Raw genomic sequence first — 17538 nt, 5'->3', positions numbered from 1 at the left:
CATACATGTTTGTGATACGCCTAGATACCACATGAGGCACTATAGGTAGAAGCCTTAAAAACAAACAAACATACCCAAACCAAAACAACCCCCCCAGACACCTATTTCACAATGTGTTCCTATACTAGAAGACGTCTGGTCTTCATTTACAATTATTCATTCAAAGTTGAACAGGAAAATATATAATGCATGAAAAGGGAATCTCACCTCCACAACAGTCTCTGTCTCAGATTTTAAGTTGCTAGAGTCATCGCACATAAATACCGTCCCTGAGCTGTCACTGCACAGAATATTCTCGTTCCTCTGCACAATAGGCTGCGCGAAAGTGAATTCATTCTTTCGGCCGTCTGAGGACAAACACAGCTGGTAGGAATAAGGTAAAGTCCCATCTTCATAGCTTGGTGGGAACATAGAGCCTGTCTTGGAATAAGGGTCAGGACCAAAACACTGAAGTAATTTGGGTTTCCTTGACGTTCTCAATTTCATCACAATGGTCAGTGTCACTGTCAGGAGAAACAAAAATGAGATCAAAGCTAGAGCTACCACCAAAATAATAGTAAAGCCAGACTGAGATTCCGAGTCACCCGATTGGTCGCTCATTTCCGGAAGAGCCTCTTGGAAGTTCTCGGCGAACACCAGGTTGAGAGTCACTGTGGCGGACAGAGGCGGCTGCCCGTTGTCCTTCACCAGGGTGACCAGCCTGTGCTTCACAGCATCTCTGTCCGCAAAGGCGCGGGCTGTCCGGATCTCCCCGCTCTGCAGCCCCATGCTGAAGAGCGACGGGTCCGTGGCCTGGAGCAGGTGGTAGGAGAGCCAGGCATTGTGTCCCGAGTCAGCATCCACCGCCACCACCTTAGTCACCAGATAACCTGCCTCGGCCGAGCGAGGAACCATCTCGAATAAGGCGGAACCATCGGCTCCGAGCGAAGGGTACAGGATGCGAGGGGCGTTATCATTCTGATCCACAATAAACACCCTGACGGTGACATTGCTGCTGAGAGGTGGGGACCCGCCGTCTTGGGCCTTCACTTGCATCTCAAACTCCCGGAATTGCTCGTAGTCGAAGGAGCGCTGCGCATAGATCGCTCCGGTCTGGGAGTTAATGGAGATGTAGGAGGAGAGAGGCACCTCTTCGAGGTTGCTGCTCAGGATGGAGTAAGTGACTCGGGCGTTCCGGTCCAGATCCCGGTCTGAGGCGTTTACGCTGAAAATAGAGGCTCCCGAGGGATTGTTCTCTGGCACATAGGCGGTGTAGGAAGGTTTCTCAAAGACAGGCGCGTTGTCATTGATATCCGAGATCTGCAACAGGATGGTTTTCTGGGAGGAGAGTGGGGGAGAGCCTTTGTCTGTGGCGGTGATTGTGATATTGTACTCCGGGGTCCTTTCTCTGTCTAGGGTGCTGTCTGTAAGAAGCTTGTAGTAATTATTGGAAGACGATATAATTTTAAAGGGTAAATCTTCTTGTAAGCGACAGGAGACCTTTCTGTTTTCTCCGTCGTCTCGGTCTCGAACTTTGATCAGAGCTATCACTGTCCCGGGCACGGAGTCTTCGGGGATGGGGCTGGCCAGGGATGCGAGTGTTACCTCGGGGGCATTGTCGTTCTCATCAACAACCTCGATCTCCACTTTGCAGTGTGTCACTAGTCCGCCTCCATCCTTTGCTTCTACTACCAGGGTGTAGTCACGTGTCTCCTCAAAGTCCAAGGGCTCCTTTACTGTGATTTCCCCGGTTTCTGGGTCCAGACTGAATTTCTGACAGGCCTTTTCTGGAGTGTGGCTGAAGACGTAGCTGATCTGAGCATACGAACCTTCATCGTTGTCGGTGGCTTTAACCTGAAGCACTAAGGAGCCCGTCGGTGCATTTTCCCTTAGGCTGACTTTGTAGAGCTCCTGAGTGAAGATGGGGGGGTTGTCATTGGCGTCGGCGACATTAATCCATATCTGGGCGGTCCCAGTTCTCCGCGGCTCTCCCCCATCCACAGCCGCGAGGATCAAGTGAAGGCTGCGCTGGCTTTCCCGGTCCAGGGGTTTCTGCAGCACTAACTCTGCATATTTATTGCCATCCCGGCTCTCTTTGACTTCCAGGATGAAATCCTGATTGGGGCTCAGCTGATAACTCTGCAGAGAATTCACCCCAACGTCAGGGTCTTCAGCATTTCCCAGGAGGAAGCGGGCACCTGGTAAAGTAGATTCACTCATCTCTAGTTTGATATTATCTTTTAAGAAACGCGGGGCATTATCGTTAATGTCCTGGATTGCGACATTTATGTGGAAAACATTCAAGGGATTTTCCAGCACAGTCTCGAAATTTATGATGCAGAGTTGAGATATCCCGCAAATCTCCTCCCGGTCTATCCTGTCATTCACATAGACGTTGCCACTTTCTCCATTCACAGAGAAGTATTGCTTTTCCGAACTGACACGGAGCTTCCTGTTCGGCAGTTCTCTTACACTCAGTCCTAAATCCTTGGCGAGATTCCCCACGAGGGAACCTTTGGCCATTTCCTCCGGAATCGAATAAAGAATCTGCTCGGAGACCCCCCGGCAGAACAAAGAGAATAAGAAGGCAAACAACAGTACCTGTTGTCTGACGACCAGGTCCGGCTCTCTGTGCCTGGTATCCATCCTCATTCCTGTCACCTTTGCCCTCTTCTTGCTGTCTCTCCTCTTCTTTTTTAATCAGATCAGGTAATGAAAAACCCCATCAGGCTGATATAATCCCTGGTAAGAAAGAGTAATTGGAGTCCGGATTGTTTAACTGTTCAGAGCGCTGTGAAGGGGTGTTTATTTTTCTCCGCACAGACTGTGTGGAGTCTCTCTGCTCTGCTTTCTCTCTGATCTGCGCTGTGTGACGGAGCAATCGCACTGCAGGAGGCTCCGGTGGATCTCCGGCTCCAGCCCAGGCTCCGCATTGGCCAACAGCGGCACTCTGAGTCTCAGCCGGAGAACTGCAACAGCAGCGATCTTATCAAGGCGCCGGCACAGCTGTAGTGACTATTGTGGATTATTCTGTATAGCTAAAAGTTATATTGTAATTGTATAGAAGAGAATGAAACCATTATCAAGTACAAAAATGTATCTTTGTATAGAAATGTAGATGTCAACTCGACATGCTTTTTGTGTATTTTTTTGTGCTCCTATCAGTCTGTGAATATTGTAAGCCTTATACTTTCTTGACTTTTCTTTCACATTGTTAGTATGTATATATGTGTGTGCGCGTGCGCGCACACATATGTCATAAATAGGTAAAAGAACTTTTCAGCATTTACAATGACTTCGTTTAAATAATCACATCCCCTGAGAACACACACATGCCTGAGATCCAGATAAGGATAGTTCTTTCAAGTTTGACAAAAAGCAATAGAAAATTAGAATGACACGAGCCATTGTGGGTTCTAAACCGCTGTCTAAACTTTTGAATGGAACCATTTCAGTAATTACTTTTAGAGCCTTTAGTTTGTCTTTTTCTTTCAAAGTAATCTGTCTCCTCAGAAGAGAGTGTTTCCAAAATAACTACGAAAAGTTTCTATTCTCCTACACTTTACTGTAATTATACAGTTGGCCATATTCCCCCATAGAACCTCACTAAAGAACGGAGTAAAAAAAAAAATTCCGAGAAGCTCTCTCAGGTATACAAAATATAGGGCATCTCAGAAAAGGCAAAAATGTTTCCCTTAAACTTCTGTATTCAAAAGTTTTCTTACTATGTAAAGCTAGAGTAAGTCTGTCAAATATTCCTACACCAATGTGACGTAAATCTAGCTACAACTACATGCCTACTAGACGGAATGAATTTAAACTAGCCATTTGATCACTATTAATACATATACTATGGAAACATATAATTTGTCTTAGCTAAACGTTACTAAAATGTTTTAGAATCTAATTTCAAATGCTAACAATTCCATGAAAAACACATTAGTATAATCTGTCACACATATTTCTCAATCTGTCAAGGCTCAAATTTAGGACAAAAGAAAATTACTATTGTAGGAAACCTAAAATGATGTCGAAACCGTCCTTCATCATAAATATGTATTTACATAGCCTAATGTAATGTTTATGAATTTTCAATGTCTATGCCTTTCAGTCATGAAAGTTTACAAAACCCCTTTTTGGACTGAAATAAACTGGGTTGCAGAATAACATTGTAGAGACCTGTTATAAAATATTCATTTTACTTTGCACTAAAAATGTATAGTCGTTAGAAATCTATGTTTCCAAAAATATACACGAATTTCCACTTGTGTGTAATATTTCAGGCAATTAAACTCTCCAGTCTCGCTGATTAAATAAACTACCAGGTTTGCAACAAACGTATATTTCATAAGAATTGTTAAAAGGGAATTAGGAGATCTCCTTTCTATGGAACAATAATGGACTTAGATGTATCCATCGACCAAATGTTCAGTTGACTAGTGTGACGTTGGCCGACCAGGTGCCAGCTTATGCCAGAGCCCCAGGCGAATTCACTTGTGTATCAGTATAGATCAATGTAATTGCTAAATGTATAAGGGTGTATTTGGAGTTTAAACTACTTGAAAACTAGTGGGACGTTACTTGCATTGTTTTCTCTTATATGTATCTCAGTGTAGTAGCAAACATTACATTGTGGATACCCCTGTAACTAAATAACCCATCAAATGAACCATCAAACAAGCAAGAAGCCTTGTGAAATGCAAATGAAGAAATTTAACAAAAAACCTGCTAATTTCAAAGCAAGTCGTCATTGTGTGTCAGGATCAGAGGTCAAAGATGCAAAATGCATTCCTCACTCTCCGTCATCAAAGGAAAAGCCCACACTAGTGACACTGTCAACTTGTTTTCTGTGAGAAGAAGCAAAAAGTATGGATTCAAGGAAAGATCTTTCATCTCTGGACTGTTTCGACTCTTAGAGGGAAGCGTACCAGATGCAAAGCAGAGATCCCCAGAGAGAATTTGGGAACATTGAAAAGACTTTTGGGAAACTGGCAGCTTAGTACATCACTGTCACCATTTGGAGTTCCAAACAGTGACTCACCCGTAGATATATTTTACCTGCTTTAACAGCTCAATAACTCTTATTTCCTTTTCTTAGCTAATAAACCTTTAGTTAGTTTACTATAGAATTGGCTACTAGCACTATCTTTGGTGTAAAATCTAAAATACCAATTAATGAGAAGTAAGTGACTGGTCTCCTGGAACTGGGAGCAACCTGATGTAGTGTGATTTTTGGTTTAAGTGACCTTCTATCACAAAGTCCAGTTTGTGGGGGTGACAAGATAGACTGGAGAGTCTGAGGGGACTGTCTGTGACTCCATGGTAAAACTGGCATTGTGATCCAGGAGTAGGGTGAACAGATGTCCCGATTTTATAGGGACAGTCCCAATTTTGGGGTCTTTTTCTTATATAGGCTCCTATTACACCCCACTCTCTATCCTGATTTTTCACATTTGCTGTCTAGTCACCCTATCCAGGAGTTCACATTTGTTACTGGCTTGGTGAAATCTAATTATAGAACACATCACCAGTTTGGGGGTGTCTGCCCTGCTTGTGACAGCCTGCCCTGAGGTAGGTGGTCACAGTTCCTGTGCCAGTGTGGATGTGGTGCTCCTGATTCTCCTCCACTGAATGACTGTGTTTTAATTCTGTCTTTGGCAGAACGTTACCTGTAATGTTGACAGTTAAACCAAAGCTAAGTTCATTCCTAGAATATCGTTCCTTTCTGTTCAGTCCAGATCCCTTGAGTGCAATGCTTCATTTGTAGTAAAAGGGGTGCTGGGGCTCAAGCAATCTTTTTACTTTCATAACTGACCTATCAAGCCCAGAGGTTCAGGGGCTCAGTCCTGGCAAACCCTGGCACAAATTAAACACTGGGTGAGTGTGAATCTGAGCTCTGTGTTCTGTGCTGCCTAAATGCCAGGCTGGGCTGGTTGGATCTCTCATCACGTTTCTCTCCCTGATTGGTGAACAGCAGTGCTCAGAGTCTCAATCAATAACTGCCGAACCTTCACGCTGGAGTTTTTGACAAGTACTTTCATTTGAGAGTTCACATTATAAATATGCTGTTTTCTCATTATTATGTACATAAATCTGAAGTATTCCCAAGGAATAAAATTTGTGTTTGTAGGACTGATTGTTACTTATAAAGTTTTAGTGGTTTAATTTTGTTTATTTTGTTTACTTGACTATGAATTACAAATAGCTTGGTCCAGAGTTATCTATATATATATGAGATATATGTTTCTCAAATCCAACTATCCTCTGGGCATTTCATTCTGATGATGCATTGTGCAATTGCTAAATGCTTATATCTTTGTAGTAAACTTATACCTGACTTCTATGTCAGTAGATGTACTATTTCACATTTTTTTATTATTTGATTTGTTCATTTTTGTTGTTTAAATCCATTCTTGCACTGTGGATTAAATATAAATAAAGGACTCAGGAGTGCTATGTATGGGTTGGCTTTATCTATTAGGTGATAAAATAATTTTTACTCTATATATTTATGAGTCTGGTGGTCTTCAAACAAAGTTTTATAATATCTAGAACAATGGAGAGCTATTGGAATTGCTACTAGAAGAATGCTACTTCAAGGGGAATATATATTCCAATAATGCAAACATTTAAAATATCAAATCACACATATGGGACACACACGCATACTAGTAATGTCAATGTGATCAATTGCTGAGACATATGGTGAATAAAATCACATAATACTACAGCTTGGTGTATACTTTTGAACACTCTGACCACTAATACACCTATTCCATGGCAAAAACATCTAACATTGTAAATATTCGAGAAGCTAAAACTAAATCACTATTTTAAGACTACCAACCAGACAAGTTCATGTTTCCCTTTCCCCTCCAAAGTGGTATATGACCTTCCTCACATAAAAATTAAAGAAATAAAATACAATAAAAACACTGGCCCTTGGGCCCATAGTAGTCAATAGCCAGTGAGAATAGGAAGAGTCCACTTCTTGCAGGCTAGAAATAGGAGCACTGTCTGTTGCTGTTGAAAAGGAGTTATAGCATTCCAGTGATATCCAGTACATGCTTCTATTTTGGGAAAGTGTAGAAAAACTGGTTTTTAAAAACCATGCCATGGCCAGTAGACCTCAACTGAACACTGATAAATGCATAGCTGGAAACCAGTCTGGCTCACCTGTGTATTAGTATTGTTAAAACAGGTATTATTAGATTTATGAAAATGTGTTTAATGTTTAGACTTTATGAAATGCTTGTAAATTGCTGCATACATTAATCTCACTTATAATCTCTGTACCCCATATTATAAAGTAATGTTTAAGCATTTGCTCTGTAACTGTAAAAGTGCTTGTTCTGAAACTGTAAACTCCCCCAGTCAGAAGAGAAGCAAGTGTGAAATACTAGTTTACCACAGGAGATGTTAGCTCCTTCCCAACAAAGAAGGGCTATAGACATCAGACAAACCACTGTGGAACATCAGAGGACAAAAGACTTTGTTGATTTGTTAGTCCTCCCTCACAGGCATTAAGAGCAGACATGCATGTGGACTCCTCCCATCAGTTTGAACTCTGGGGGAAGGGCATGGAGACCTCTGACAAGAAGAAACTGAATCTCTTTGCAGCTTGGACTTTGGGAGGGCAAGATTTCTAAGAATAAGCAAGGGATCCACAGCTGCATAGCCAAGGTTAGCCCTAAAGGACATATAGAGCTTCCATATTAGAGCAGCTTCTATCACCTTATGAAACCTAAGACTGTAACTCATTTGTCAGTGCACGTTTATCTGCTTTAATCTTGTAAATAACACTCTAATTTCTTTTTCTTAAAAAAATTTAATAAATCTATTTAATAAATCATTAGTTAATTTACTATAGACCTGGCTACAAGTGCTGTCTGCATTGTAAGGATCCAATGTGCCATTGACCTGGGGTAAGTGATTGGTCCTTTGGGACTGGGAGTAACCTGAATATTGTTATGATTTTTGGGATAAGGGACTATCTATCAGAGAGGTAAGCTTACCTAGGTGGCAAGACAGACCAGAGTATCCCAGGGGACTGTCTGTGACTCCATGTTCAAACTATAATAATGCTTGAGTAGTTTACACTTGCTATTTGGTTGGTGAAATCTAAATATAGAACTCACAACCAGTTAGAAGTTTGTGCCCTGCATCTTAACAGCCTGTCCTGTGGTTGGTACTTGGGCTTTTGAGCCACCCCAGACAGCTTAACAATTATACATTCACTTTTATATACAAAGACTTTTTAAATGCATCATTTGAATGTTAAAGTATCTGGCTTTACACCCCTACTGAACACTTGGACTCAGGATAACTAAGGAAACCTAACTTGAACCGAGTAGTTACAAAGAAAAAAAGTCCAATTAAAATGTTTTAAAACTCTGTACATTACTTGTAAAACAAATGTCCCCCTTGTAAGATATGAACATAGACAGACTACAGGAAGAGGTGTTGTAACGGTTTTGTCATAACTTCCTTTGAATGACCCGCATAACGCTCATCCATCACAAACTTATGCCAATAAAACTTTTACATCACACCACAAAATCAAGTTACATAAGGGTAGATGCGCTGGAGGGGAGGGATAGGATACAGAAGGACCTAGACAAATTGGAGGATTGGGCCAAAAGAAATCTGATGAGGTTCAATAAGGATAAGTGCAGGGTCCTGCACTTAGGATGGAAGAATCCAATGCACCGCTACAGACTAGGGACCGAATGGCTAGGCAGCAGTTCTGCGGAAAAGGACCTAGGGGTGACAGTGGACGAGAAGCTGGATATGAGTCAGCAGTGTGCCCTTGTTGCCAAGAAGGCCAATGGCATTTTGGGATGTATAAGTAGGGGCATTGCCAGCAGATCGAGGGACGTGATCGTTCCCCTCTATTCGACACTGGTGAGGCCTCATCTGGAGTACTGTGTCCAGTTTTGGGCCCCACACTACAAGAAGGATGTGGATAAATTGGAGAGAGTCCAGCGAAGGGCAACAAAAATGATTAGGGGTCTAGAGCACATGACTTATGAGGAGAGGCTGAAGGAGCTGGGATTGTTTAGTCTGCAGAAGAGAAGAATGAGGGGGGATTTGATAGCTGCTTTCAACTACCTGAAAGGGGGTTCCAAAGAGGATGGCTCTAGACTGTTCTCAATGGTAGCAGATGACAGAACGAGGAGTAATGGTCTCAAGTTGCAATGGGGGAGGTTTAGATTGGATATTAGGAAAAACTTTTTCACTAAGAGGGTGGTGAAACACTGGAATGCGTTACCTAGGGAGGTGGTAGAATCTCCTTCCTTAGAGGTTTTTAAGGTCAGGCTTGACAAAGCCCTGGCTGGGATGATTTAACTGGGACTTGGTCCTGCTTCGAGCAGGGGGTTGGACTAGATGACCTTCTGGGGTCCCTTCCAACCCTGATATTCTATGATTCTATGATTCTATGAAGGGACACGTAAGGGGTGGGTCATCGGTGGACCAATAGAATATTTATATGTTTGTGTCTAGATTAACTAATATATATATATATATAACTAAGACATGAAAGTTGTTATATTACAACAGAAAAACTTCAAAACCAGACTCCAGGGAGAGACTGTTGAATTGGAATTCATTTGCAAATTGGATACAATTAACTTAGGCTTGAATAGAGACTGGGAGTGGCTAAGTCATTATGCAAGGTTACCTATTTCCCCTTGTTTTTTCCTACCCCCCCTCCCCCGCGCTTCCTCAGACATTCTTGTTAAACTCTGGATTTGTGCTGGAAATGGCCCACCTTGATTATCATATACATTGTAAGGAGAGTGATCACTTTAAATAAGCTATTACCAACCGGAGAGTGGGTTTGTGTGTGTGGAAAAAAGGGGGGGGGGGGAGAAAACCTGGATTTGTGCTGGAAATGGCCCACCTTGATTATCATACACATTGTAAGGAGAGTGATCACTTTAGATAAGCTATTACCAGCAGGAGAGTGGGGTGGGGGGCGGGGGGGGAGAAAACCTTTTGTAGTGGTAAACACCCATTTTTTCATGGTTTGTATGTATAAGAACATCTTCTGTATTTTCCACAGTATGCATCCGATGAAGTGAGCTGTAGCTCAGGAAAGCTTATGCTCAAATAAATTGGTTAGTCTCTAAGGTGCCACAAGTACTCCTTTTCTATTAACTAACCAGGTTCCTATCGAACTCTTAGAAAAGACTGCTGCAAGAGAAGCAGTTTAATCGTTTCTTTTTACATCTTTATCTTACAGTTGTTCCCCTTGTGCCTCAGCTCCTCCCCAGTAAAATGGGTAAAATAAAGCTACTCTAAAAGGCAGGAGTATTGTGGAAACAACTTCATTAGTGTTTCAGAGATGCCAATTGTGTGCCATGGAACAATCTAAAAACGACTAAAGTTCAATTCCACAATGACCTCCTACACTTCTTAAAGATGAAAAGAGTTACTTTAAAATCTTCAAACAAAGATGAATATGAAATTATAAGTTCACCAGCTCACCTCCGCAGCAGTCTGCGTCTCAGCATGTAAACTACTAGATCCGTTGCCCACAAATACCATTCCTGAGCTTTCACCGCACAGAATATTATCTGCTACCTGGACATTTGGTTTCAGGAAAGTGAAATCATTCTTCCTGGCGTCTGAGGACAAACACAGCTGGTAGGAATAAGGCAAAGTCCCATCTTCATAGTTGGGGGGGAACATAGAGCCGGTCTTGGAATAAGGGTCAGGACCAAAACACTGAAGTAATTTAGGTTTCCTTGACGTTCTCAATTTCATCACAATGGTCAGTGTCACCGTCAAGAGGAACAAAAATGAGATCAGGGCTAAAGCAAGCACCAAGTAGAATTGTAAATCAGACTGAGATGCCGAGTCACCCGATTGGTCGCTCATTTCCGGAAGAGCCTCTTGGAAGTTCTCGGCAAACACCAGGTTGAGAGTCACTGTGGCGGACAGAGGCGGCTGCCCGTTGTCCTTCACCAGGGCGACCAGCCTGTGCTTCACAGCATCTCTGTCCGCAAAGGCGCGGGCTGTCCGGATCTCCCCGCTCTGCAGCCCCATGCTGAAGAGCGACGGGTCCGTGGCCTGGAGCAGGTGGTAGGAGAGCCAGGCATTGTGTCCCGAGTCAGCATCCACCGCCACCACCTTAGTCACCAGATAACCTGCCTCGGCCGAGCGAGGCACCATCTCGAACAAGGCGGAGCCATCGGCTCCGAGCGAAGGGTACAGGATGCGAGGGGCGTTATCATTCTGATCCACAATAAACACCCTGACGGTGACATTGCTGCTGAGAGGCGGGGACCCGCCGTCTTGGGCCTTCACTTGCATCTCAAACTCCCGGAATTGCTCGTAGTCGAAGGAGCGCTGCGCATAGATCGCTCCGGTCTGGGAGTTAATGGAGATGTAGGAGGAGAGAGGCACCTCTTCGAGGTTGCTGCTCAGGATGGAGTAAGTGACTTGGGCGTTCCGGTCCAGATCCCGGTCTGAGGCTTTTACACTGAAAATAGAGGCCCCCGAGGGATTGTTCTCTGGCACATAGGCGGTGTAGGAAGGTTTCTCAAAGACAGGCGCGTTGTCATTGATATCCGAGATCTGCAACAGGATGGTTTTCTGGGTGGAGAGGGCGGGGGAGCCTTTGTCTGTGGCGGTGATTGTGATATTGTACTCCGGGGTCCTTTCCCTGTCCAGGGTGCTGTCTGTGAGGAGCTTGTAGTAATTATTAGAAGACGACACTATAGTAAACGGAAAATCATCCAGCAAATGGCATGAGACCTTTCCATTATCTCCAAAATCTAGATCATTAACACTGATCAGAGCTATCACTGTCCCAGGTACTGAATCTTCTGGGACAGGACTGGACACGGATGTGAATGTCACTTCGGGGGCGTTGTCGTTCTCATCAATAACTTCTATTTCCACTTTGCAGTGTGTCACTAGTCCGCCTCCATCCTTTGCTTCTACTGCCATGGTATAGTCACGTGTCTCTTCAAAGTCCAAGGGCTCCTTTATTGTGATTTTTCCATTTTCTGAGTCCAGGCTGAATTTCTGAAGGGTCTTTTCTGATACTTTGCTAATAATGTAGCTGATCTGAGCATTTGAACCTTCATCGTTGTCGTTGGCTTTAACCTGAAGCACTAAGGAGCCCGTCGGTGCATTTTCCCTCAGACTGACTTTGTAGAGCTCCTGAGTGAAGATGGGGGGGTTGTCATTGGCGTCGGTGACATTAATCGATATCTGGGCGGTCCCAGTTCTCCGCGGCTCTCCCCCATCCACAGCCGCGAGGATCAAGTGAAGGCTGCGCTGGCTTTCCCGGTCCAGGGGTTTCTGCAGCACTAAATCTGCATATTTATTTCCATCCTGGCTCTCTTTGACTTCCAGGATAAAATAGTGATTGGGGCTCAACCGGTAACTCTGTAGAGAGTTCATCCCAACGTCAAGATCTTCAGCATATTCAAGGAGAAATCGAGCCCCTGGCAAACTGGATTCACTGATTTGTAGATCGATGCTGTCTTTTAGGAAAAGCGGGGCATTATCGTTAATGTCCTGGATCGCGACATTTATGTGGAAAACATTCAAAGGATTTTCCAGCACAATTTCGAAATTTATGACGCAGAGTTGAGATGTCCCGCATAACTCCTCCCGGTCTATCCTGCCATTCACATAGACGTTGCCACTTTCTCCATTCACGCTGAAGTATTGCTTTTTAGCTGCAGACACGACTCGTAGCTTTCGCCGCGGTAGTTCTCTCACACTCAGCCCCAAATCCTTGGCGAGATTCCCCACAAGGGTACCTTTCGCCATTTCCTCAGGAATCGAATAACTGATCTGCCCCGAGACCTCCCGGCAGAACAAAGACAATAAGAAGGGAAACAGCAGTACTTGCCGTGTGACTGCCCAGGCCGGCTCTCGGCGGCTGATTTCCATCCCAATGCCGGTCAGAACTCCTCTCTTCTTCCTGTTTCTTTTTCTTTGTTTTCATTACATTAGAAAGGAGGGAATCAACAGTAACTTATCGCAGACAGAGCCCGGATTGTCTGTTGATTATGTGTACAGAGAGCTCTGAGGACGTCCCCCTTTCTCAGCCGGACTGTGAAGGTTTCTTTGCTATGCTCTTTCCGATCTGCGCTGTGTGACGGAGCAATCGCACTACAGGAGGCTTCGGTGGATCTCCGGCCCCAGCCCTGGCTCCGCATTGGCCAACAGCGGCACTCTGAGTCTCAACCGGAGAACTGCAAGAGCAGCGATCTTATTCAGGTGCCAGTAGAGCTCAAAGTGACTACCATGGGAGGTTTTATTTTCTGCTTACAATGTATTCTATATGTACAGCATTTTAAAATGATTGTCCCTAATTGTAAACAAGTGAATCACAAAATAGATGTAAACAATAATAAATAAATAAATAATAAAGAAAAATAAAAAATAGCCGTGAATGCTATTTGCTTCTGCACACGTGTATCTATCCATCTGTGGATAGTGCCAGGCCTTAGTTTTCTGTGCCATATTTGTGCATGTGGTGGGTCTGATTCTTTAAATATATATTTGTACGTGTGTGTGTATGTATGAATGAATATGAATAATGGTAAGAACTTTCCAACATTTTTCACAATTTCTATTTAAAGAATCACATCTACCACATACCAATACACCCAAAGATACTTACCTATTGTTGGACACAAGACAATATTTTTAATACGAGAATGACATGAGCGGCCACGGGCCTCAAAGAAAACTTCTGAGCGAAACAATTTTCTTAATTACATGTAGAGCATTATTGTCCTTTTTAGATTAATTTTTTTCTTTAAAAAAATCTGTCCACCACAGAAAGTATTTCTAAATCAACTAAGAAAAGGTTCCAGTCTCATAAACTGAACTGTAAGTACGCACTAGACAAAGTTCTCCTATAGAACTGCCCTAAGGAAACACAGTAAAAGGTTACCAATCATACCCTCACGTGTCTCAAATTTCAAGCATCTCTGGGAAGTTAAAATTGGTTCTAATAAACCCGTGTGCTCAAAATCTATCGTATGATGCAATGAAAAAAATCTTGAAATATCCCTGCACCAATGACAGATAAATTTAACTATAATTATAGGTCCACATCACCAAAAATAGACAAAGGTAGTGTCAGGTTTTTATATCAATCTCTATTTAACAGGAACTGATAAAGTGATTTAGAATATCTCTTCTTTATAGCTCAGTACAAACCTTACTGTACACACAAACACATTTTATTTATATGTAGTGACCAAATACTCCGCTGATTACAATACCACATAATCTAATTCCAAATGAATTACAAGTGCCTTTACTGGCTCCACAAATGTATTTAGACCATAAAAACGCGCCAAAAATATTAGCTCACCTGAAGCGAGGTCTGATCCCCGTTACTAATGTTTAATTCTCCAGTAACTAGAATAGGATCCTTTATCTCACAAGTCTGCTGACTGGTCAGAGTATTTGAATAGTTTGATTTGGGAAAGTTGAACTGGCTCTTCCTGGAGTTCGTGGTTAGAGAACCCTCATGTGAGTAGGAGTGAAGAAAAGCTCTGACTCCATCGACCCCCAAAAGCTGCGAGACGGGAAATCCACTGAAAGTCACACTCGAGGAGTCAAACAGCTGCGAGTTTCTCCACCGGCGGAGCCTCAGGGCCAGTAATACTATGATAAAGGTAAAGAACAAGCAAGAAAAGGAAGCCACAGCGATCACCAAATACAAGGTGAGGCTGGACTGGGGGTCTGCAGGAGTTGAGAGACTGCTTAAATCGGAGAGGATTTCGGGGATGCTGTCAGCCACCACCACCGTGACAGTGGCCGTGGCAGAGAGAGGGGGCTGCCCGTTGTCCTTCACTAAAACCACCAGACTTTGCTTGAGCGCATCTTTGTCTACAAAGGAGCGCGCTGTCCTGATCTCGCCGCTGTGGAGTCCCACAGAGAAGAGCCCCGGCTCTGTAGCCTTCAGCAGCTGGTAGGAGAGCCAGGCGTTCTGCCCGGAGTCTGCATCCACCGCCACCACCTTAGTGACAAGGTAACCCGGCTCGGAGGAGCGAGGGGCCAACTCCACTCCCGTGGAGCCATCGGTGGGAAAGGAGGGGTGTAAGATGTGCGGGCTGTTGTCATTCTGATCCAGTATAAAGAGAGTGACGGAGACATTACTGCTGAGAGGTGGGGAACCCCCATCCTGAGCCTGCACTTGGAACCGAATCTCCCGGAACTGTTCGTAATCGAAGGAGCGCAGAGCGTAGAGAGCCCCAGTCTCGGAGTTAATGGAGGTGGAGGAGGACAAAGGCACTTCGCTTCTGTCTCCTTCATTAATGGAGTAAGTGACTCTCGCGTTTTCCCCCCAGTCGGGGTCACTCGCCCTCAGGGAGAAAACAGAGACTCCTCTCGGGTTATTCTCAGTGACGTAGCCGGTGTAGGATGTTTTATCGAAGAGGGGATAGTTGTCGTTCGTGTCTAAAATCCGGAGTGGGATCGTGGTGGCTGTAGAAAGAGGAGGAGTCCCATTGTCCGTGGCGGTCACTGTGATGTTGTATGCTGCCACCTGCTCCCTGTCCAGGCCTCGGTCTGTCACCAGACTGTAGTAATTCTCGAAGGGTTTCTTCAGCTGGAAGGGGAGGTCGCTGGCTAACGAACAAGTGACCTCCCCGTTCTCTCCTGAGTCTGGATCTTGCACATTTAAAAGGGCGATGACAGTCCCCGGGGGAGAGTCCTCGGGGATCGAGCTGATGAGAGATCTGAGAGCGATTTCCGGAGCGTTGTCATTCACATCGCGAACAACGATTACAATTTTGGATCTGTCAAAAAGGCCTCCCCAGTCATGCGCTTGCACCTCAATTTCATATAATGCAGCTTCCTCAAAGTCCAGATTTCCCACAATAGTTACATCTCCCGTGTTCGAATCCAAGCGGAATATTTTGGAAGCTTTGTCTGTGATTTTTTGGAAAGAGCATTTCACCTCTTTGTTGACTCCTTCATCCGGATCAGTGGCTTTTACTGTGACAACCGGGGAACCTTCAGGCACGTTTTCCCAAATGCTCACTCTGTAGACAGGCTGGCTAAAAACTGGGGCTTTGTCATTAGAATCGAGAACAATTACGCGGATTTGCGCAGTGCCGGATCTGACTGGATCTCCCCCGTCAGTGGCTGTGAGGATTAGCTTGTGAACTGCTTGTTCTTCCCGGTCTAGACACTTTTCCAGCACCAGTTCAGCGTATTTTATTCCATCAGATCGCGTTTCTACATCCAGTAAGAAATGCGTGTTACTGCTGAGTTGGTAGCTCTGGATGGAATTTAGAAATTCTGGATGGAATGTCTGAGTCCTCTGCCTGACGCACAGAAAACCGTGATCCTGGGGCTGCTGTTTCACTGATTTTTAAATCGAATTCTTCTGACTGGAAGCTGGGAGCATTATCATTAATATCTGTGATTTCTACTTCGACCGGAAAAAGCTTCATTTTAGCTTGAGCTATAACCTCACAATTTAACAGACACATTTCCATCCCACCACAGATCTCTTCTCTGTCTATCCTTTCCGTGATGTATAAATGGCCGCTCTTAAAATTCAAAGCAAAACACTGCGTCCTACCTCTGGAAACAATGCGAACGGCGCTGTCTGAGAGCTGATCTACATCCAGCTCCAGATCCTTTGCGATGTTCCTCACGGAAGAGCCTTTCTGCATTTCCTCCGGAATGGAATAGCGAATCTGCCCAGCAACTGCCTCAGAAATGGCAACCAATATCACGCAGAATAGGACTCGCCCTGTACAGTGCCGGGTCATTTCCTTGCTGATGTAGCGCCGCCGATTCTCTGTCAGGGAATGTCTCCGTTTGGATTTTATCTTTGGTCAAATATTTCCGAAAATATCGGGTATCAGATCTGGAGCCAGTTTCAGACAGTATCGTCCATTAATGCTTAGTCCAGAGAGACCCGGGGAGTGAGAGTCTGATCTCCGTGTTCTGTGCTGTGTAACAGCAGGGCTGGGCTGGCTGGATCTCTTGTCGCGTTTCTCTCCCTGATTGGCGAACAGCGGCGCTCAGAGTCACAACCAATTACTGCAGTAGCTCTGTGCTGGAGTGTGTACGTTGGTATTTATATTTGACATTTAACCTTTTAAAATATGCTGCGTTCTGTTTTGCAGGTAAATAGGGGAGTCCAATATATCTCCAGAAAACAAATACATTGTTGTCGGAGGCGAATCTGACTCAATTTCTTATAAAGTTACTGATAATATATCTGCAATGTTGATATGTTTTCTATGAATTAACATACATCTAACATACATCGATTTTGCCAGAGTTATTACTCTCTCTTTCTATGTGGCACTTCCATATAACTGTGAATTTTATGAGAATTTTGCTCACTAACTGTATAGTTGTAATATACTGATATCCTCGTTTCCTAACCTTATACCTGACTTGTACATCTGTCGCATTAAATAATATTTTGTTCACATTTCAGATATTTTGACTCAGTCAAATTTGTCATTAATTCACTATATTCATTATCAGCTCATTTGATGACATAGAAACATAGGAGCCATACGAGCGCTATCTGTGGGTGGGCTCGTC

The 17538-nt window shown here is 43.9% G+C and overlaps 2 protein-coding genes and 1 pseudogene across 27 annotated transcripts in view; all 3 read right to left on the bottom strand.

Moving 5' to 3' along the window:
• The window catches only part of LOC102931528 (protocadherin gamma-C5), a 361684-nt gene that overhangs the window by 70536 nt on the left and 273610 nt on the right, over positions 1-17538 (bottom strand). Inside the window, exon 1 of one of the 26 annotated variants that reach the window (XM_037907133.2) lies at positions 10471-13259. The exons of 23 other annotated variants lie outside the window; for them this stretch is intronic. In XM_037907133.2, the coding sequence (XP_037763061.1) occupies positions 10471-12894 (2424 nt within the window). In that variant the 5' untranslated portion in view covers positions 12895-13259. 2 more of the 26 variants (XM_037907148.2, XM_043552926.1) reach the window with 2 other exon arrangements.
• Positions 1-17538, bottom strand: part of LOC102936717 — a 274924-nt pseudogene that overhangs the window by 58178 nt on the left and 199208 nt on the right.
• On the bottom strand, positions 14324-16874 carry LOC119566947 (protocadherin gamma-A12-like). Its single transcript, XM_037907157.2, is given in 2 exon segments — positions 14324-16273; positions 16275-16874. Coding segments are annotated over 2 exon segments (2424 nt in total). The 5' UTR covers positions 16749-16874.

Source organism: Chelonia mydas, chromosome 8 (genome assembly GCF_015237465.2).
Source record: "Chelonia mydas isolate rCheMyd1 chromosome 8, rCheMyd1.pri.v2, whole genome shotgun sequence".
In the NCBI taxonomy this organism is placed as follows: Eukaryota; Metazoa; Chordata; order Testudines; family Cheloniidae; genus Chelonia; species Chelonia mydas.
The sequence above is the reverse complement of the archived record's forward strand: the minus strand, read 5'-3'. Positions and strand labels throughout refer to the sequence as shown.